Source organism: Rattus norvegicus, chromosome 10 (genome assembly GCF_036323735.1).
Source record: "Rattus norvegicus strain BN/NHsdMcwi chromosome 10, GRCr8, whole genome shotgun sequence".
Taxonomy (NCBI): domain Eukaryota; kingdom Metazoa; phylum Chordata; class Mammalia; order Rodentia; family Muridae; genus Rattus; species Rattus norvegicus.
In genome coordinates, this window is record NC_086028.1 from 57,892,368 (window position 1) to 57,913,201 (window position 20,834).

At 46.4% G+C, this 20,834-nt stretch overlaps 2 protein-coding genes across 4 annotated transcripts in view; one reads left to right on the top strand and one right to left on the bottom strand.

Moving 5' to 3' along the window:
- Positions 1–431: 431 nt before the first annotated feature.
- On the bottom strand, positions 432–19,464 carry Cyb5d2 (cytochrome b5 domain containing 2). 2 transcript variants are annotated; one of them, XM_006246730.5, is made up of 4 exons: positions 19,257–19,464; positions 13,553–13,693; positions 6,859–7,045; positions 432–3,598 (listed from the first exon to the last, which is right to left on the bottom strand). In XM_006246730.5, the coding sequence occupies exons 1-4, from the start codon at positions 19,462–19,464 to the stop codon at positions 3,385–3,387; spliced, it is 750 nt and encodes a 249-aa protein (XP_006246792.1). In that variant the 3' UTR covers positions 432–3,384. The 2 variants fall into 2 exon arrangements, with proteins under 2 accessions (XP_006246792.1, NP_001007672.1); NM_001007671.1 differs by lacking the exon at positions 19,257–19,464 and adding an exon at positions 18,707–19,161 and having other exon boundaries at positions 2,925–3,598.
- Zzef1 (zinc finger ZZ-type and EF-hand domain containing 1) overlaps positions 19,361–20,834 on the top strand; it is a 137,685-nt gene continuing 136,211 nt past the window's right edge. The window contains exon 1 of one of the 2 annotated variants that reach the window (NM_001427300.1): positions 19,361–19,816. In NM_001427300.1, coding sequence (NP_001414229.1) covers positions 19,463–19,816 — 354 coding nt within the window. In that variant the 5' untranslated portion in view covers positions 19,361–19,462. The remainder of the gene's footprint in view (positions 19,817–20,834) is intronic. The other variant, XM_237787.10, reaches the window with a different exon arrangement.

The window sequence follows — 20,834 nt, forward strand, 5'->3', positions numbered from 1 at the left end:
AGACACAAAGGCCACAGGGGGAAGGCCACAGTGGTATCAGGGGACACAGCTATGGCTTTGTGTCCCCACGGCAAGACCTGTGTCTTCCTCTGGAGGATACAGGGGCACAGGGGCCAGGGCTGGTAGAGCCTCAGCCTCTGCACTTGGGGCAGGGCAGGGGGATTAAGGAGGAGAAGATCTGCAGTTCCCGATTCCTAGAGAACTTCTGTCTTCTTCCCTGAGCTAGCTGGTGGCTCAGATTGAATCTTGAAAGTCAGAACCCTACTAGAGAGAAAAAGACAGGCTCAAGCAGGGGATTAGTGATAAGCTCTTTCTGGGGATCTGGATCCAAGTCCCAGGATCTTATGTTTGACTGCCATGGTTATGGGGAGATTGAATCCCTTCTTGGGGCCAACTGACCCCAAAAGCTGGCCATTCAGACACATACAGGGTCTGGAGTTTCTTTTTATGTCTATTTACAAGTTGTGTGCACATGCCTGGACCTCATCCCAATGCTCCAGGACCAGACCCAGAGGGGTGGCAGAAAGTTACTGTCCCATATCCAAAAATTTCAGTCAGTCCAAGTCCAGGAACACAAAGAAGAAGAATTAACACAGAGATCAATGGTCCCTTCCTCGGGCAGAACAAACAGGTTACCTGGTGACTCTGCTGGCTCACGCTGGTCTGGAGTCTATAAGACCAAACAGGAGTGGAGTTTTTCCCCACACCCTCTGGAGGGGTTGGAGCGTCCTCCAGCCTCCTGCACCCGGCGTTAAGGGATGCCTGCCTGCCTGCCCGAAAACAACCTTCCCAGTTACTGTGGCTCTCTTTCAGCCTCCCTTTCCTCTCTCTTCTAGTGAGAGTTGGGCATATCCTATTTTGTCAAATTGTTCTCTGATTCATCACTTTGTCTACCAATCAATTAGACATCACTTTCAAACATGGGGACTTCCTTCTACGAACTAACTTTACCTTCATTGTTTGGGATTAAAGGTGTGTCCTAAGGGCATGTCTGTATTCCAGCCAGAGGGATTGAAGGTATGTGCTAAGGGCTGAGACACACAACAACTAGAAATACAATCTCAGTGTGATCAAATATCCTGCAACATCCACCTGCTCAGGGGTGACACAGTACACAGTGTCTGTGCCTTCCCCCTACCCCCAACTTCTATTAGCAATTAAAGAAAACACCAAGTCTCCATGCATACACAGAGAGGGAGATAAAAGGACCAGGTATGGCCTTTAATCTCAGTAGAAAGCAGAGGCAGGTAAAATATCTGAGTTCAAGGCCAGCTTGGTCTACACAATAAATTCCAGGGAAGCCAGGGCTACACATAAAGAAATCCTGATGGTTTTTTTGTTTTTTTAAAGAATGAAAGAAAGAAATTGCCTCACAGACATGCCATGGGTTAACGTCATCTGGGCAATTCCTTAGTTATTCTCTTTCCAAGTGATTCTAAGTTTGTGTCAAGATGACAGCTGAAACCATGACATCTGGTGACAAGGAGAATGGAGGTGCTAGAAATTTGGGGCTTGCAGGGCTAGGGAGATGGCACAGTTGGTAAAGTGTTTGACATATACACCTAAGGACCAGAGTTCAGATCCCTGTAAAAAGTCAGGGATGGGGACACACATCGGTGTCAGCACTGGGGAGGCACTTGCTGGCCAGCTAGTCTTGCCAAATAAGAGTTATGGGTTCAGTGAGAGACCTTGTCTCATACAAGCTGGAGAGAAACACAGAAAGACATCTAACATAATATTCACTAATACATACACAGACATCTTGTGCACAAAAGAAGAAAAGCAAGTGAGGGGCCTGCAGTGACTGCAGAAAGAGCTCCCAGACATCTTTATTACCAAGCTCGTTGACTGGAGATACTACCTCAGAGTGTCCTGCCTCAAGTAGGAGAAAGCAACACCAGAGAGAAGGGGTTCCTAGGGATGAAACTTTCAGAGACCCAGAAGGAACAACTGGGGGGTAGACCAGGGCAGCAAGTGAGGGCTTTATGGGGACCTTACAGGACATCACGGCCAAAGAGTCAAGAGTGATAAAGATCAAGGGCCTAGGGATATAGCTCAGTTGGTAAAGTGCTTGCCTAGCATATATACAGCTCTGGTCCATTCAATCCCTGGGCATGGTACCGAATAAACTGGCCAAGGTCGCATATGCCTACACACTGAGTTCAAGGTTGACCTGGAAACATGAGATCCTGTCTCAAAAAGTCAAGTAATTTTGTTTAAAGTAGTAGAGATCAAGATAGGTAAGAATTGAGCTGGAGAGATGGCTCAGCGGTTAAGAGCACTGGCTGCTCTTCCAGAGGTCCTGAGTTCAATTCCTAGCAACCACATGGTGGCTCACAACCATCTGTAATGGGATCTGATGCCCTCTCCTGGTGTGTCTGAAGACAGTGACAGTGTACTCATACACAAAATAAAGAAATAAATCTTAAAAAAAAAAAAAAAGGTAAGAACTAGTAGGATATAGCGGTGCATGCCTTTGACCCCAATTCTTGGGAAACAGAGACAGGAGGATTTCTGTGAGTTCCAGGCCAGCCCAGTCTACCTGTCTGGAAAATGAAAACAACCAGAAAGACAGATAAGAAGTGCTACTGTTGTGCAGCAGAGAGGAATTCCACATTGAGGGAATGAGAAACCTGGAGCAAAGCCTCTTAAAATGTGTGTCAGTAATAGAGACTCGGAGTGGAAGGCAACTTTTCACTAGCAGTATGAGTAAAGAGAGCTGTTTCATGCACACCGGGGCAGGGGATTATGGTGTGCTTCATTTGTGTAAGTCAAACCCCAGACTCTGCTATTCCAGTTCATTATCTCATCTCACTGTACCATCTCAGCTCTCATGGAGTCAGTACATTCAAGTTTGCCTTGGAGTAGAGGTTTTAGAAATGCCACCAATATCAGAAATTAGGAGCTTAGTCAATTACCCTGTGTCTTAAAACAATTACCTTGATTTTACTAAAGTGCAAAATCTTCTTGGGGAATGCCTGATTTTTCCACTGAGAGCCACAGTCCTGTTTTGCTACTGCTCCAAGTGCCAGCAGGGCTGGCAGGACCGCAGAGCCCACACCTGACTCAGGCAGCACTCAGTCTAGGGGAGTGCCCTGCTGGAGCTCTCAGACTTCTATCGATTTCATTGTGTTCATTAATGTCTGCAGTCTCTGAAGGAAGATGGTGGGGGACAGAGGTTCCAAACAGTGTCAAAACAAGCTGACCATCCGAGGTAGGCTTTCTGGCTCTTGTCTCAGCCAGTAGAATCGTGGCCCACATTTGCAGAGTGTGGCTGGAGTCCTTGGCACTCCTATTTCAGGCCAGGAGCCATACTAGGGCGTAAGAGCTTTCTGTAGATCTAGGGAAGTTTCTCCACGTCTCAGGAACACACAGACCACCATCTTAGAGTGGGAAGAAACATGTGACAGCCAGCGGTGGGCAGCCTGTGTATTCTTCCAAGTTGGGGTTGTCCAAGTCCCCACGATTTGAGTGTCTAGGGTTGTCTTGCTGGTCGCTAGGAGGGCCAGTTGTTCTCACACAAACACAATGGGGCTCCTTGGCCCCTGGCTTATATAACTTCCTGGGGACACCAATCCAGTCTCTGTGCACACCTCCACTAGGAAAAAAGAAAAGAGGAGTTCTTAAAGGTATGAACTTACAAGCCCTGGGATGAGAGGAGGAAACTCTGAGCAGGTAGTTACAAAAAGGAAAAGCCCTTTATTCCACTTCCTATCTCAACCTGGGACCTAGGGCTCCTACTTCTGGCTTTCCACACACACTGCTAACAATACCTTCTTCAGAAGGAAGTGGAGTCCCTGCACCTTTCATTGTGCCCTTGCCCCATCCCGTTCTTTCTCAAGCAGTAGCAGCGTCACTTTCCTGAACTGCTGCCGGGACTGAGAGGTCTCCCCCAATAGCCAGTGAGCACCGCTGTTCCTCTCTCCTTTATATCCATGCTGAGTGGCATCTTTATCTTAAGGCATGGAGCATTTGCTGCGGTGGCCTTGACACCTGTGTGGCAGCAACCTGTGCTGGCTCTGTATAGATCCAACTCCTGAGGTGCCAGGCTTCAGGGAAAGAGCATTCCACGTTGACCCAGCATACCCTGGCAACCTCCTATTGGTCAGAAGAACCTAAATAATTTCAGTGTACTGCATCTGATCCTTGGCAGACTCAGGGGCTCTGCAGAAGGAAAGTGAAACTCATGAAAATGACCTTCATATAGGCTCCAGTGCTTGGACTAGCATCACTGGCTGGGAGAAGAACTGGTCCTGTTAGAAACCATTTCACTTGTGTCTTATCCATGAGTAGGGCTGCTTAGGCACCAAAATGTCTCCCTTCTTGATCCAGCTGACTATTCTACCAGTGATCTTTACCCTAAACCTGGTCCCTGCCCCGTTCTCTCATGGTGGTTTGAGGTTCATGACTAGTTTGGAGTACAGGGACCATCTAGTTGTACACCACAGGGAGCTCTACAGCACACAGGGTAGCCCCTACATCACCGGTGCTCTCTGAGGACACCTGTATCCAGGATTGTGTTGAATGGTACCCAAAAGCCATGTCTTTCAAAGATTACTTCCTGAGTCTTCACTTCACTCCCCCACATTAAAGCAGAAGGAATGGGTGGTGGAACAGTGGCTGCACCTAGAGAAAGCTGGTGGCTTTCACTGTGTGCTCTATCTATCCAATGGTTGATAGATCCCTGGTGCACAAAGGAATCGCTACACAGCTTAGCACATGGGAATGGGGTCTCTCCCCCTCCACAGTAAGAGCTTGACTGATCTGACCCTTTGAGTCTGAGAGTTTTGTTCATTTTCTGGTTCCCATGGTCCCCTTAACCAGAGCTTTGAAGGAGATGTGAAAGAGCTGAGCTTAGGTGTGAGTGTGGCTAGCCCGACGGTTAAAGCAGAAATCTCTATGCTTAGTAACCGTGCTCACTGAACTGAGTTTGCACAGGCAGAGACGCCCTTCCAGCCTGCACTTGCTGGAAATGCTCAGGGTGCCAGGGCTTTTCTGGTTTTTGACTTTTGTTTAATCTTGATTTTTTTAAGGATTTTTATTTTATTTGCTTTGTTTTTGTTTGCTTTGCTTTTAACGGTGCTAAGGATTGAACCCAGGCCCATGTTCCAAGCAAGCACTATATCATTAAGCTACACTCCAGCTACCATAGTGCTTTAAAAAGAATCTGGGGATGGAGCTCAGTTGGCAGAGTGCTTGCCTAGCTTGCACAAAGCCATGAGTTCAGACTCAAGCACCAGGCATGATGCTGGCGGATGGTGGAAGTTCCTGGTCTCAGCAGGTAGAGACAGAGGATCAAAAGTTCAAGGCCATCCTTGAACAGAGAGGTCAAGGCCAGTACAGGATCTATGTACTCCACATGAGATTGTGTTGCAAAGAAAATAAAAATCACACAGTACCTGAGGGCACCAAAGGATGGGTCTACCTTCCACCCCATGTTTTTGCTTGTGCTAACAAACAGAAAACCGAGGACCATCCTGGCTGAATAGGCAGAAGTAGTCCAAGAAATAGGATCTGAGCTAGATGGAGAGAGCTCAGCTGTCAAGAGCACATACTGCTCTTCTAGAGGACCCGAGTTTCGTTCCTGCACCCACAATGACAGCTCACAACAACCCGTAAGTCCTTCCAGGAGACACACCACCACACCACCTCTGGCTTCTTGGGCACTTAGCACATACCCACACATAAACATGGGTTCTTTTGTTTGTTTTTTTATGTATGAGTGTCTGTATGTATATATCCTCCCCACATATGTTCCTGGGGCCTGCAGAAGTGAGAAGGCCTCAGCTCCCCTGGAACTGGAGTTATGGATTGTTGTGAGCCACCAAGTGGATGCTAGGTCCCCTGCAAGATTAACACGTACTCTTGACCATTAAGACATCTCTCTTGCCCCTTCTATACACAATTAAAAGTAAGAATTAAAAAAGGAAAGGAAATGGCGGACCTTTATGGACTGGGAGATGGCTCTGCAGTTAAAAGCACTTGCTACTTTTGCAGAGGACCTGGGAGATTGCCAGCATCCACACAGCCATTCACAACTGCCTGTAACTCTAGTTCTAGGGAATTCAGTGTCCCTTTTCTGGCCTCCTCAAATACCTGCAAACACATGGTACACATACAAACACAGACACTCACACATATACATAACATAAAATGAATTTAAAAACAAAATAGTACCCGGGCCATCAACTTCCCAGACCAGGACTTCTCCTTCTTGCAGGATCTCTGGGGGATTGAGAGTTGACGAAGAGGCCCAAGTCTCAAATGTATGTCTCAACCCCAAGGTTTGGATATTAAAGGTTCTACTACTAAGATTTTCCTTCAATTCCCTATCTTATGATTTGAATATCACATGTCCCCAACAAGAATACTTAAATATTTGGTCCCCAGCTGCTAGTACAGTTTTAGGAGGTTGTAGAACCTTGGGGACCTGAGTCCTAGCTGGGAGAAGTGACTCACTGGGGCAGGCCTTGAAGGTTATATCTGCTTCTGGTTCTGATTCAACCTCAGCTTCTCTATCTATAATGATGTGAGAACTGATACCCACACACCTGCGCTGCCATAGGCCAAGTGGCTCTACCATGCCTTCCTTGCCATGGTGGACTGTACCCTCTATGACCATAAAGGGTATAATTGAATTATATTATGAAGGGTCTGATTAAATCTTCCTGCCATAAATTGCTTCAGGTGTTTTTGATCACAATGATAAGTACATGACTAGAACTCAGAAGACCATACATGCATAGTAATGCAAGCCCCCAGATCAGCAGTCATGTGGAGCCCCTGAATAACACATGGATAATGAGAGAGCAGCTCAGGAATGGGTCCAGGAGAGGTGGAGGGTGGAAGGCTGCTTACCTCTTCTGGGAGCACCAGAGCCTGCTGCCCTTAGCGGAGCTCCACTCAGCATTGCACGGAGGGAACCTCTGCTTTTCTCTCTGCTCCTGTTCATTTGCCTCCATGCCTTTAGTCACCATGGCTTCTACCTGGGTTAGTTCTGAAGTGGGCAGCCCATCCTTTCCGTAGAACCTTCCAATCAGTCTTCCTGGGACCACAGGGAGGAAGGTCAGAGTAGCTATGAGAGGATAAGTCAAGCAAACACGTCCTCCCCAAGTCCTTCCGTCATGGTGTTTCAGCTCAGCAATAGAAACCCTATGGCCTATTGGTACCAGGATTGTGGGGTATTACTGTGCCATATCTGACTATGTTGTTTTGGGGAGGATTGTGGAAGGGACTTGGGAACTTGTCTAGAAAAGCCACTGAGTGTTCAAAGCTTGGTGAACTGTTCTGTGGGAGCTTGGCAGATAAGCATGTTGAGAGACATGCAGATGATGGCGGCCTGGCTTGTGAAGATCCAGTGGGAAGCTTGAGAGTCCCTTAAAGACTCTATCAGGGCCATTTGCTATTTTGAGTTTTTGGTTACCTGGGGCTGAAAAGTCATCTAGGTGTGGTCTACTAGGATGGAAATGATCAAATCTTTGTCACCTCCAGGCATCAGTTCCCTGAAAACAGACTTATGTACGACACTTTTATCAATGCTCTGTACAGCTTGAGGGAACACTAAGTATTTAGTAAATGGTGGGCAAATCTATAGTTTATTAGCCCACATTTCTCTGTGTCCATGTCAAATTACTTTGTCTTACGAACTATCTAGTTAGAGCAGCTCAGAGCCCATGCTTTCACCTCCACTATTTTCTTTTTGACATAATCCTTAGTGGACATAGAGAATAGATATTAATTTTTGCTTAAAAATGGCTTTCAAGGGCTGGAGAAAAGGCTCAGTGGTTAAGAGCACTGACTGCTCTCCCAGAGGTCCTGAGTTCAATTCCCAACAATCTCATGTGGCTCACAACCATCTGTAATTGGATCCGATGCCCTCTTCTGGTGTATCTGAAGACAGCAACAGTGTACTCACACACATAAAATAAATAAATATTAAAAAAAGAAAAAGAAAGGAAACGCTTTCAAATTTTCTTATTATCTAAGCTATGAAAAATTACAAAGTGGTTGCAGTCTGCACACAGGACAGCAGGAGAGCTTCTGCTTGCTTGGTTGCCACAGTTTGATGTGTCCAAGTCCAAAAAAGGCCTTAAAAGGCACCACTGTACTGGGTGGAAAAAACACCTAAGAGAGGTTTGATCAAGTAGGAGGTAGTTTGGCTCCCTGTCTCAACTCTGTGGGTCCAACCTCTAGTCAGAACAGAACTGAACTTAGGTTCCAGTGGAAAGCCGAGGACTTCATTCATGCTTTCAAGTTCCAGCCCCTTACCAACTTCCCTGTGGTGGTTGTACGTGAGAGACGTCCTCAGAGACTCCGGCCTTTGAACTCCCAGTTCACTACCCATTGGTGGTGTGGCTTTGCTGGAGGAAGTCTGTCTCCCTGTGGACATTGCTGCCTCCCTTCCAGTTCACCCGCTCTCTACCTGCTGATGATACTTAAACACGTGACGCTGCTTCCTGACTAACAACGTGCTGCCAGGCCTCCCCTGACATTACACTTCTGAAACCACTGCATCCAAACAAAGTTGCCTTGGTCCTGGTAATTTACCACAGCGACAGAAACCAGTACATCCCAGGTCTATCTGTGTCAGGGCCATGGCTCCCCCAACGTTCACATTCAGATACCACTTCCTTTCCTTCACTAATGGGCAAATCTCGCCAGTTCCACCTCAGAAATGTATTCTGACTTCTCTCCGTTCCTGTCAGTTCCCACTGCTGCCCCTTAGACAGCAGCCTTGCAGTGGGCCTCTGCTGAAGCTCTCAGGCTTCCTCCGCATCGCACCTGGGGCATCTCCGCTATGGCTTGGATCAGAACGAGGGCTTTACACAAGCTAAAACAGTGTTCTGCTACTAAGGTACATTCTTACCTCACTACTTTACTGTTTCAAGGCAGGGCCTAACTTCTAGCCTAGGCTAGCCTGAGGTTTTTGATTCTCCTCCCTCAGTTTTTACAAGCGTTAGATTTATGGGCCTAATTTTGATGCTCTTTTTATTTTTTTAATTTTATGAGTATGAGTGTTTTGCCTGAATCTGTCTGTGTACCAAATGCGTGCAGTGCTCCTGGAGATCAGAAGTGGGAGTTGGATCACTGGAACTGGAGTTACAGATGATTGTAAGCTACCATGTGGTGCTCACAATCTGAAACTGGAACACCCAGAAACCAGGAGTTCAAAGGCCCACGGGAGACATTTCTCACGTACAACCACCACAGGGAAGTTGGGAAGGGGCTGGAACTTGAAAGCATGAATGAAGTCCTGGGCTCTCCCCTGGAAACTGAATCTGGTCTCTGAAAAGAGTAGCCTGTGCTTTTAACCCCAGAAACATCTATCTTCCCAGCCCCTTGAGTACTCTTTCTTCTTATTCTTTTTTTAAAGATTTATTTATTTATTTTATGTATGTGAGTACACTGGTGGTGTAACTGTCTTCAGACACCAGAAGAGGGCATCAGATCCCATTACAGATGGTTGTGAGCCACCATGTGGTTGCTGGGAATTGAACTCAGGCCCTCTGGAAAAGTAGTCAGTGCTCTTAACCACTGAGCTATCTCTCCAGCCCCCTTGAGTACTCTTTCTAAACATGAATCATGCCAGGGGGTTGGGTCATGGTGCATACCTTTAATCCCAGCACTCTGGAGGCAAAGGCAGGAGGATCTCTATGAGTTTGAGGCTAGTCTGGTCTACAGATCAAGTTCTGGTATAGTCAGGGCTATACGCAGTGAAACTTCAGTCTTTCTTAGAAGGGGGAACAAAAATATTCATAGGAAGAGATATGGAGACAAAGTTTGGAGCAGAGACTGAAGGAATGGCCCTTCAGAGCTTGCCCCACATGGGGATCCAGCCCATATACATACAGCCACCAAACCCAGAAAGTATGGTTGATGCCAAGAAGTGCATGCTGACAGGAGCCTGATATAGCTGTCTCCTAAGAGGCTCTGCCAGAGCCTAACAAATATAGAGGCGAATGCTCTCAGCCAACCATTGAACTGAGAACAGGGTACCCATTGGAGGAGTTAGAGAAAGGTTTGAAAGAGCTGAAGGGGTTTGCAACCCCATAAGAACAACAATACCAACCAATCAGAGCTCCCAGAGACTAAACCACCACCCAAAGAATACACATGGACAGACCCATGGCTCCAGCTGCATGTTAAGCAGAGGATGGCCTTGTTGGGCACCAAAGGGAGGAGAAGCCCTTGGTCCTGCCAACGCTGAATCCCATCCAGTGTAGAGGAATGTCAGTGTAGAGGGTGGGGAGGCGGGAAGGGGTGGATGGATGGGTGGGGGAAAGGGGATAACATTTGAAATGTAAATAAAAACATCCAATAAAAAAGTAAAAAAAAAAAAAAGAATTAGGTCAATGTTAAGGACAATTCCCCACCACCTATCCGTTTTCACTATCCATAGAATAACTATGCTAGTTTCAAGTTAGCCAATTTCTGCTCATTCATACTTTTAATTTATTTCACTGTGAACACTTCTTCTATAATGCCTACAACATCTCCGTGGTGCTCTGGGGTGCTCATGAAAATTATATATTCTTATATGTGTATTTTAGATTAAACTAATCTTTGGAACAACAACAAAAAAGAAAAACAAAAGCAAACAAACAAACAAACCCCCATAAATCCTACATGCCATTTCTTTTTTTTTTTTCTTGGTTCTTTTTTTTTTTTTTTTTTCGGAGCTGGGGACCGAACCCAGGGCCTTGTGCTTCCTAGGCAAGCGCTCTACCACTGAGCTAAATCCCCAACCCCCCTACATGCCATTTCTATGCCTGACTAAAACGCTCTAATAGCTACTTAAAGTACAAATAAAATACAAACCTCTTATTTGGGCCTCCGGGCTCCTCCAGACATTCCGCTTCTGCCTGTCTACTCTGCCTCTTCTCAAGCCACTTGCTCCTTCCTGTGTGCTGGAGCCCACAGGTTTCTCTGTTAGCTGAGAGGCCCTGCTGATTCCCACCTCAGGCACCACTTAATACTGCTCCACTCCCCCCAAATCTCCATTTGGATTCCCTTTCTTCTGCAAGGCTCATTTTGCTGTTAACTCCTCCAAGAAGTCTCTCTTGGCCACCAGCTCCAAAGGTACCTAAGTCTCAAGCATGCACACCGTGGTTTATTCAAAGCCCTGTACAGAGGTGTCTGCTTAGTTAGAAAGTGTCCTGCAAGGCCCAGCTCCAAACAGACCATTTGCTTTAAATGCTTGCTACAGGAAGACATGGAGGGGCAGGGCCTCAGTGCCAGATGAGAAAGAAGTGTTTAGGCTGACTTACCCTCAAACTTTTATACATAGAATGAACCTATCTTGTTGAGTTTTAAACATGCTATCTAAAGAGAGGATAGCAGGAGCACAGTTTTAGATGCTATGTTATGATAACAGCTTTACTGGCTGGGTCTAAATGTATATCCGGAGCACAGCAAAACTGCCTCATTCCCCTTGAAGTCCAGCTGGGCAACTACAGGGATAGATTCTCAACTGTGCTCAAGTCAATACGCACCTTGGAAATTTGCCTTTGCCCTCTGATGTCTCTGAACGTCTCAGATGGCACCCAGACTAAAACCGTTGCACCATACTCACTCCTGGTCACCATGAGGATCACTGATGTAACACCAGTTATGGTTGTTTAAGTGCATCCTGCCTAACCAAAGTTCCCCAAAGCCTTTCTAACCATGTGCCCCACCACATGCCACATTGTTTCTGCAGCTGGCTTATTCCCAAGCACAGCAGGAGTACTTCTAGTTTGCTCCTCCAAAATAAGTTCATGGTATTTGGTATGGCTTCCTTTGTTCATTCATAGGATTTCATTCTTATTTTTCTGCCATACTTTCTTTCTTCTTTTTGAATAGAAATAAAAATTTTATTTTGTAAAGAATAGTCTTAAAAACAGAAATGTCTTATAATAAAATTGATACTAAACATCCAAAGTAAAAACAAAAATAAAAATAACACCCCAGGCTTTGTAGCCCTCAGGAAGCGGAAACAGGCAGTTCTCTGTGAGTCCAAGGCTACCCGGGCTATGTAGTCAGACCTTATCTCAAATACAAAACAAATAAAAAACCAACTGACCAAGCAAAGAAACAAGCTGGACATGGTGCGCATACCCATTGAGTCCCAACACTTGAGTCATTGGAACAGGGATCAGGACTTCATTGACAGCATCAACTATGCAACAAGTTTGAGACCAGCCTGGGCTATGAGACTGTTTGAAAAAAACAAAACAAAACAAGAAAACCTCACCATAAAACACCAGCTAGGCCTCAAGAATGACTATGACCCATTTGAATGTAAGTGAAGCTGATAGGATGATTTTAACAAAGGCTGAAGGTAGAACAAAGCCTATCCCAGCCAGCCACAAGCAGCTGACTGATGCTGGACCTGGGAACTAGGGACTTTTTAACAAGCTGACAGAATTCTTAAAAGCTGGGGCTAGAGATGAAGCTTTGCCTCACATGCAGGACTTCATTCATTAGGTCAGCAACATGTCAGCTGTCACTTGACAACCTCATGGTGAACAAGAAGAAACCTGTTCTGAGCACAGAGCACAGACGTGTGAGATGAGGAAGGCTAAAAATGGGGGAGGATGAGGAACAAGGAGGGGTGGGAGGGAACAGCACTCACTTCAGCTCTGATGAAATCACTTCTTAAACAACTGGACATGCAGTAGAAGAGTTCGGGAACATGCCATGGTTTGCAGAATGAGAAGCACAAGCAATACTGAATGCAAGCACTCAGAAGCCTTAGGGGCAGAAAACTCCAATCTAGACCTCGTCCAAAGGCAAAGGGACATTAGCATCTGAGAGAAGTGCCCTCGTGGGGCTTCAGGAGAGGTGGGACTTCACACAGATGAAAGGACTGGCTTCAGCCAGCCTAGCTTTCAGAGTTTAGGGAAGACTGTAGTGATCAGTGTTGGTGGGCGGTCTCCTCATTAGGAGTTGTTTTCCTTCATTTATCGCCAGTAAGTGACAGGTGCAGGGCCCCAGATATTAACACAGTTGGGATTAATATGTTTGATCACTTAGGAGATGGAGGCAGTAGGATCAGGAATTCAAGAGCAGCCTGATCTAGGTAGTGAGTTTGAGACCACTCTGGGCTACATGCATTTTTGGATGGATGGATGGATGGATGGATGGATGGATGGATGGATGGATGGATGGATGAATATGCAGTTAGCATAACTTCCATTTGAGAAACAGTTCACTTGGGATGCCTGTTTCATCAGAGAGCAATCAAATGGGACCATTAGAACTGCATACAAGTGGTGTGAAGCCTTCCTGACTACTGGAGCCACAGGGAGGGTGCCTCTTAAGCTGGCTGTTAATGTCCAACACAAATGCCACCGACTGGGCACTGACACTGAAGTACAAGGCCTGCAATCATCTCCCACGATTACCCACAACTTTATGTTCTTCTGGGGATCACTCCTGCACTAAAGCAAGAAGCTAACATGAAAAACCCGGGGCTGGTTTCAAATTTTTACCTTGAGTCTAATTCCTAAAGGATACAGACGCACCGATTAACAAATAACCAACGTCCACGGCAATGCTGAGGGCTACATACCGACAAATACATAATTTTTCTCGTAGAATGAAAGCCAATTGTGCAACGTCAATATCTCAGAGGAGGACAAGCCATTTACATCATCCACGAGGCCGGCTTCAGAATAGTCTCCTGTCACAAATGCTCTGGATGCATCCCGGCCTTCAGGAAAGAAATTGCCAAAGACCTAGTTATTAATCACAATATTGTACCAAGTAGAACACCTGAAAACACATACCCTAACAACCCCCACTCCTTTCAGGGACCTCCTGGACTGGGGACGTGAATTTTTCTCAACTATCATGTACTTGCATTTACTTTTTCGTTTCTTATTTTCCAACATCACATTTTTATTATTTGGGAATTTCACTTCATGCACCCTGCTCACATCCCATGCTCCACATTCATGTCTAGTCCTCCTATGTGGGCTCCCCGCTCCCCTACCCCCATACAAAGAAGGGGAGAAAACTTTTTTTATATTGTTCAAATACTCACTGGAGCATGGTCAAACTCCCAGTGGCCAGCCCCCTAAGGAAAGCTGACTCCTCCTCCACTTGCACCCCTGTCAGAAGCCATCAACTGTGGAGAGCTACACTCTAGCTTCCTTATCACAACTTTTAAGAGTTCTCTTTGATGGCTTCCTTTTAAGTCTGTTACTTTTAGGGGGAGAGGAAAGATTGGGGGTGGAAGGTAGGAGTTGTCACAGAAGCCTTCTACATTCATTTTTCTCAACTGTGTGTCTGCGGGCATTGATAGCACTGCAAGACTAGTTTCCTTGACCTTTATAGTCAGCCAGAGCACAGATGCTGGGCTTCTACATGGTTTCTGCAATGGCACAGACCATGAGCATCATATGATCTCCAGCGTCAGCATGTGCCAAGGACCTTATTGGGTCTCCAGTGGCAATACAGTCCTCAGACATCAATGTGGTCCTCTGCCAAAGCATGGGCCATGGACCATCATGGCCTCTGGGGGAAGTAGGGACCACAGAGGTGTTTTGAGGAGGTCAAATAAAAAAAATGGACCATTCATTCTTCATCTTGAACATCTGTCAGTGTTCAGAGTCAGGGTGATTGTGCGGCTGGACAGCTCGTTAGGGGCTGAGTCCATGTAAGCTCTGGGCTGCTGCACTGCCCCCTGCTGACCCTGCTGGGTAATAACCTATCTCTCCATCAGCTGCACCTTCTCTCACACCCATCACACCCCAGTTCGACCAAGCACACATGGCTCCCCTCTTCCATCACATATGCATTCATCATAGTGGCAATGGGAGCTACAGTGTGTCTGTCACACAGAGATCTGCCTGCCCTGCAAGCTCTGGGAACAAAGGTGTGTATCATCACACCTGGCCCACCAGCTTTTATTTAATTTCAACAGTATTCAATTGAGAAAATTAAAAATGACATCATCTGGCTTCCCTGATGCTTACTCCCCTCCTGGTTTTCCCAGCACCTTCCTGTCTTCTTAGTTCTAGGGAATAATTACTATCCCACATCTTGACCATCGTATCCACCCCTGTGGTTTCAGACCCTATATCTAGGTTATGTTTAGCTTAGCCATTCCCTGAGCACTGAGCTTATGTGTTCAATTTCTCTTTTAAATACCACACATGTAAGAATTATTTATTTTATATATGTAAGTACACTGTTGCTCTCTTTGGACACACCAGAAGAGGGCATCAGATACCTTTACAGATGGTTGTGAGCCAGCACGTGGTTGCTGGGAATTGAACTCAGGACCTCTGGGAGAGCAGTCAGTGCTCTTAAGTGCTGAGCCATCTCTCCAGCCCGTATATTCAACTTCTACTCAATGTGACTTAGCTGCCTCACAACCATTCCAAATTCGAAAGGTCCATCTTGAGCTACTGGTGGTCAGCCCCAAGAAACAGGCGTCTCTTCTCATCAGGTGTCCCTTATCAACTAGCTGCCCCATCTAGACACACAGGCTTGATACCACTTTTGTCCCTCCTATCTAATTAGGGCCAAATCTTTATTTTCTTCCTAAATGGCTTCTGTAGTCACCCACTGTCTTTACCTGCTACCAAACAGTCCCAACCTGCCATCCTCTGTCAGGGGAATTACCAGAGAACCCCTACTAGGACCACACTTCATCCTACCAAACTATCCTCCAGGTAACACTTGGATTAGTGTTTTATTATTATAAGTTGTATTTGTTGTCCCTGTCCATATGCCAGATATGTATGCATGTGTATGTGTATGAGTACATGCATGAGGGGGCCAGAAGACGGCACTGGCTCCTGTGTAGTCGAAGGTGCAGGCAGTTGTGAGCCATCTCACATTGGTGCTAAGACCTGAATGCAGGTGCTCCATAAGAGTGGAAGTGCTCCTAACTGGCCAGTCTACAGCACTAAGTTGTTTGTATTGTGGGATTTTGTTTTTTGTTTTTGTTTGTTTTGTTTTTGTGATAGGGTCTTACTATATAGTTCTGGCTGGCCTGTAACTTGCTACATAGACCAGGCTGGCCCAGAACTCAGACACTGTCTCTAAGTATGGGGATTAAAAGTATGTGTGCCATCACACCAAGCTCCCTAGACTGATATTTTATGGCTTTTCTTTCTCTTTTCTAAAGATTTATTTATTATATATAAGTACACTGTCACTGTCTTCAGACACACCAGAAGAGGGCATCAAATCCCATTACAGATGGTTGTAAGACACCATGTGGTTGTGGGGATTTGAACTCAGGACCTCTGGAAGAGCAATCAGTGCTCCTAACCACTGAACCATCTCTCCAGCCCATAGTTTTTTTAATATAGAGTATTTCTGTATAGTCCTGGCTGTCCTGGAACTTGCTTTGTAGATCAGGGTGGCCTCAACTCAGAAGTCTGACTCTCTCAGCCTCCTGAATGCTGGGATTGAAGGTGCGTGCCTCCTCACCTGACTCTAGACTGACATTTGTAAACCAAAAAAAAAAAAAAAAAAAAGTCATTTCCTGGCAGAGTCCGCAGTGCTTTCCTTTGCCTTGTGAGGATATCCACAGTCCTTAGATCAGCAGTATTTGCCACCAACTTCGTCTCGTCACTTTTTCCATTACTTATTGGGCTGTCCTCCTCTCTTTCCTCCTCCATGACTAGGTTGGAGGCTCTGGTAAAACTTACCTTTTTTCTTTTAACATCATAAAACAGGGCCTTAGTAAGAATAGCTCAGTCAATTAACACATTTGAGGACCTGAGTTTGGATTTCTGGTACCCACTTAGAAATCCAGACATAGCAGTGCGCGCTTATAATCTCTACATTGCGATGCAGAGTGGGGAGACAGTACTTTAGATCCACTAGGATGACAACAATAAAGACATTAAGAGCCAGGAATACTGGTTCGCTCCCTTAATTCCAGCACCTGGGAGCTTGAGGTAGGATTGCTGTGTGGCAGTTTGAGCTACATAGTGCGACTTCATCTAGAAGATGGAAGTAAGGGAAGAAACTGGGGATGTGTTTGAGCAGTGAAATTCTTGCCTAGTCTGTATGACACTTTGCCTTCAATCCCAGGACTATAACCCCCCCAAAAAACAAAAAACAAAACTTGTAACAAGTTTTGGCAAGGATGTGAGGAGAAACTGAGATTCAAATGCATCCGTGTGGGAATACAGGATGGTTCAGAGACATTAAAGGCAGCGTGATAGTTTCTCAAATGAACCAGAACATCTAAGGGAACTGACAACATACATTCACACAGAGACATATTCACCAGTGCTTATACAGAATTATCTACACGGAGTGAACATGGGGCCAGTACGATGGCTAAGTGGATACAGATGCTGGCTGTACAAAACACTTGTACACTTTAAAATGTTTTCTGTGACTTGTGCCTCAATAAAAATAAGCATTGGCCACACAATGAATAAATTTGCTCCCCTAACAGACTGTGTGGGCAGTCAGAGACATCTTGGATTCCTCAGCACCTGGCCAAGGTAGGACCCATGGTAGTAGACAATAAATGGAGCTCAAATATTGTATGCATAGAACTCAACAGGTACTAGGGCATACTAGCCCAGAAATGGGAGTGTTTATGCCCTCGCTTGTGCATACACCCATGACAGCAATATCAGATGTTAGTAGTGTCCTAAAGTGCACTCAACTGTCAAGAAAAGTCTTGATTCTAGTCAAGCATTGCTTCTAACTCTCCATGCCCTTGGGTAGGTCCCTTCTCATGCTAGACCCTTGGCTAGAAAAAGTTATCTTTAAAATTAGCTTGGGAGCTGGAAAGTTGGCTCAATAGTTAAGAGCGGTCTGTGCTCCTCCAGAGGACCAACGTTCCCAGCACCCAGATCACAACCATCTATACTAGTTGGCAGGGATCTGAAAACCTCTTCTGGCCTTCCTGGGCATCAAGAACACAGGTGGTTGAGAGATGTACAAGGAAGTAAAATAGTCATACGCATAAAATAAAATGTAAAGGCTATTAGGCTTGTAGTTCTCATATCTTGTAAGGATTTTAGTCAAATTACATTTTTTTTCAATTTCAGTTGTTATGGGGCAGGGGGAGCATAGCAGATTAAAGTTAATTTGATAAGTGTTCTTAGGAAGGCTAATATACCCGCTTTTATTCTAAGATTTGTTTCATCTTGTTTTAGAGACAGCCTGGCCACAAATTCCTGGCTCAATGGATCTTTCTAGCTCAAGCAATCCTCCTGTCTCAGTCACTCCAGTTGCTTGGACCACAAAACACCACTTCTGGCTTGTTGTAGGTATTTTAAGACTTTAAAAGGTATTTGCTTTCCTGTGCTCTAACTTCATTCCCTGCTTGTTTTTCATAATCTTTTAAGAAAAGTAGACAACTGCATCTACTAAAACTAAAAAGTACTCAAATATTATTTTAGGGGAAACGGGGGTGGGTGGGTGGAGGAAAGGTTATTTCGGATCAGTCTAAAGGGACTGAAAGCGACTGAAAGCACGGTAGCTACAGAGACCAGGTATACCGCTGAATGTAACCACTAACTAATGAGATACATTTCTCTGCAAATCAGTCACACAGAGCCGCGGAGTGCGGGTACATAACTAGCACAGTTGCATCCGAGCTGCAAACCAGGACCATGTCCTTCCCACCGCAGAATATGAGATGACGAGGCGCGGATGAATAAACTGCTAGACAAACGCATGCCGCACCGATGGCTGTGAGCCCACGCAGGAAGAGAAGGTGTGATAGCCTCGCTGATACCTGCGAAGCCGCTATAGTGCGCCCCAGGCTCGTAGTGCTTCCGGCCAGAAGACACGTCGTAGACGCGGCCGAGCAGTGCCAAGTACAGACCCGGGTCCCCTGGGCCGCCGCGATAGCGGGCTAGCTCCTCGGGTACGAAGAGGCGAATACTGGGGTGGGAACCCCACCAATCCATCAACCACACGGCCAAGACAGCCGCCGCCGCCACAGCAAGGCTCAGCACCACACCAAGACCGCATATCCTCAGCATTTACACAGCAACACACAAGACACACTTTGGAGGTAGCCACCTCTCAAGCTACGACTAAGACAGCAGAGACGCTGGTCGTGACGTCAGCAGCGCGACACTGTAGACTTTACAGTAAAGTTTACTCTTCTTCTGCGACTCTTTTTCTTTTCCAGAATAGATTCTGAACGTGAAGCGTGGAGGAGAAAGTGGAACAGTACGCAAAACCGTCCTGGCTTACAACTTATCCGCCCTCAACAAAGATGGCGGCAAAGGAGGCTAGACGTGGACTTACACGTTAACAAGCGTGTTCTTGGGCCTCACCTAGCTGTCGTGAGCAAATAGAATCCGCTTGACGGCTCCGTTGCGACATCAGGCCTAGCTCGACGGCCAGGAAGCCGGAAGTCGCTGCCGCCGCTGTGGTCTCCACCCCGTCCCCGCCCGCCAGGAGCTGTCGGAGGTTGACAGGTCGTGGCTGGGAGGCGGCGGCGGCGGCGGCGACACCTCCGAGCACCCAAGACGGAGACCCCATGGGGAACGCTCCGAGTAACAGTAGCGAAGACGAAGCGGCGGCCGCCGGGGGTGAGGGCTGGAGTCCACATCAGGATTGGGCTGCCGACTCTGGCGCGACCCCCGGCCCCGGCCCTGCGGCTGCGGTGCTGCCTTCCGCCGCTGCACTGCTGGAACCAGCCCGGCTGCGAGAGGCAGCGGCTGCGTTGCGGCCGGCACCTCCCTGCGAATCTCTGGTGTCGAGGCACCACGGCGCGCTACTACGCTGGTTGGAAGAGCGTCTGGGCCGCGGTGAAGAGTCCGTCACCCTGGAGCAGTTCCGGGAGTTGCTGGAGGCTCGCGGCGCTGGCTGTTCGGGCGAGCAGTTCGAGGAGGTCAGGGCGGGCTGGCGTCTGCGGGGCGGGAGCAGGGTGGTCGCGGATAAGGTCCTGAAGAGGCGTGCCATTGCTTTGCGGAGGACAGCCAGGAAGCCATAGGGTCCTCGGGTTCTTAGAATGGAAGTATGGGGTTGCCTGAACCCATTCGGAGTGCATCATTCCGGAATTTTGCTACGTCTCTCGCCTTTACTAGAGGTGTGGAAAGTCCAGGCTACGTTAGCTCTGCTCCAAAGAGAGGAAGGAACAAGCCGAAATGTCTCTGCATGTGGTAGGCAGACATTAGTGCAGTTGACAGGCTTAGTTGCTTGCTGGACCTTATCAGGGTAAGACCATTACGAGAAAGGATGTGCAAAGATCAAGGGAGTGGCCGTGAAAGTCATTCTGTTTTACTGGTTTGTGCAGGCGTCTTGTAGAGAACAGTCTTAGTCTAATGCAGGAGGAAGGTAACATTACACTTAAAAGACTCATTCTACAAGCCATTCTTGACTATAAAATCCTAGGGTTTTTTGTTTGTTTGTTTGTTTGTTTGTTTTTTACAAGTACACACCTGATTTTAGATCATTGAAGAACTTGTTCCAGACTCATTTTAAACTCTTATCAGACTTGAAGTTGATAGGGAAGCATTAGATTTCTTGTACTTATGAAGTTTCTCCTCATATCTGCACTGAACATTTTGGTTAACAGTTTGGGAAAAACGAACCCAGAGTTACCCTATAAATCATTTCATTGGCAAAATTGAGAATATCTCACAATCTTCTTGATCCCCTCCCCCACCCCCCTTAGGTCCCCATTACCCTGCTCCCTGATGTCTTATTAATCCCACAATGTTGGGACAAAAGGTGTTTAATGAGTAAGCCATGTTCGTGTGTAAAGCATGAAACCTACAGTTGCTTGTAACATCATTTAACAGTTCTGTTTTCTCTAAATCAGAGGCTCTTAAAATATTTCAAGAACGTTGCCTGCAAATGATAAAAATACTTACATAATATATTTTGTAAGTTTCCCCTCTAAAAAC

What these genes read in the sequence shown, in the direction of transcription:
- Cyb5d2 (NM_001007671.1), bottom strand. Translation starts at nt 18,956, where the DNA reads ATGCTGAGGATATGCGGTCTTGGTGTGGTGCTGAGCCTTGCTGTGGCG. An exon ending in GCACTATAGCGGCTTCGCAG is followed by an intron (nt 13,694 to 18,706) that starts GTATCAGCGAGG and finishes TCTTTCCTGAAG; the next exon opens with GCCGGGATGCATCCAGAGCA. An exon ending in CTCTGGTGCTCCCAGAAGAG is followed by an intron (nt 3,599 to 6,858) that starts GTAAGCAGCCTT and finishes CTTTTTTCCTAG; the next exon opens with TGGAGGTGTGCACAGAGACT.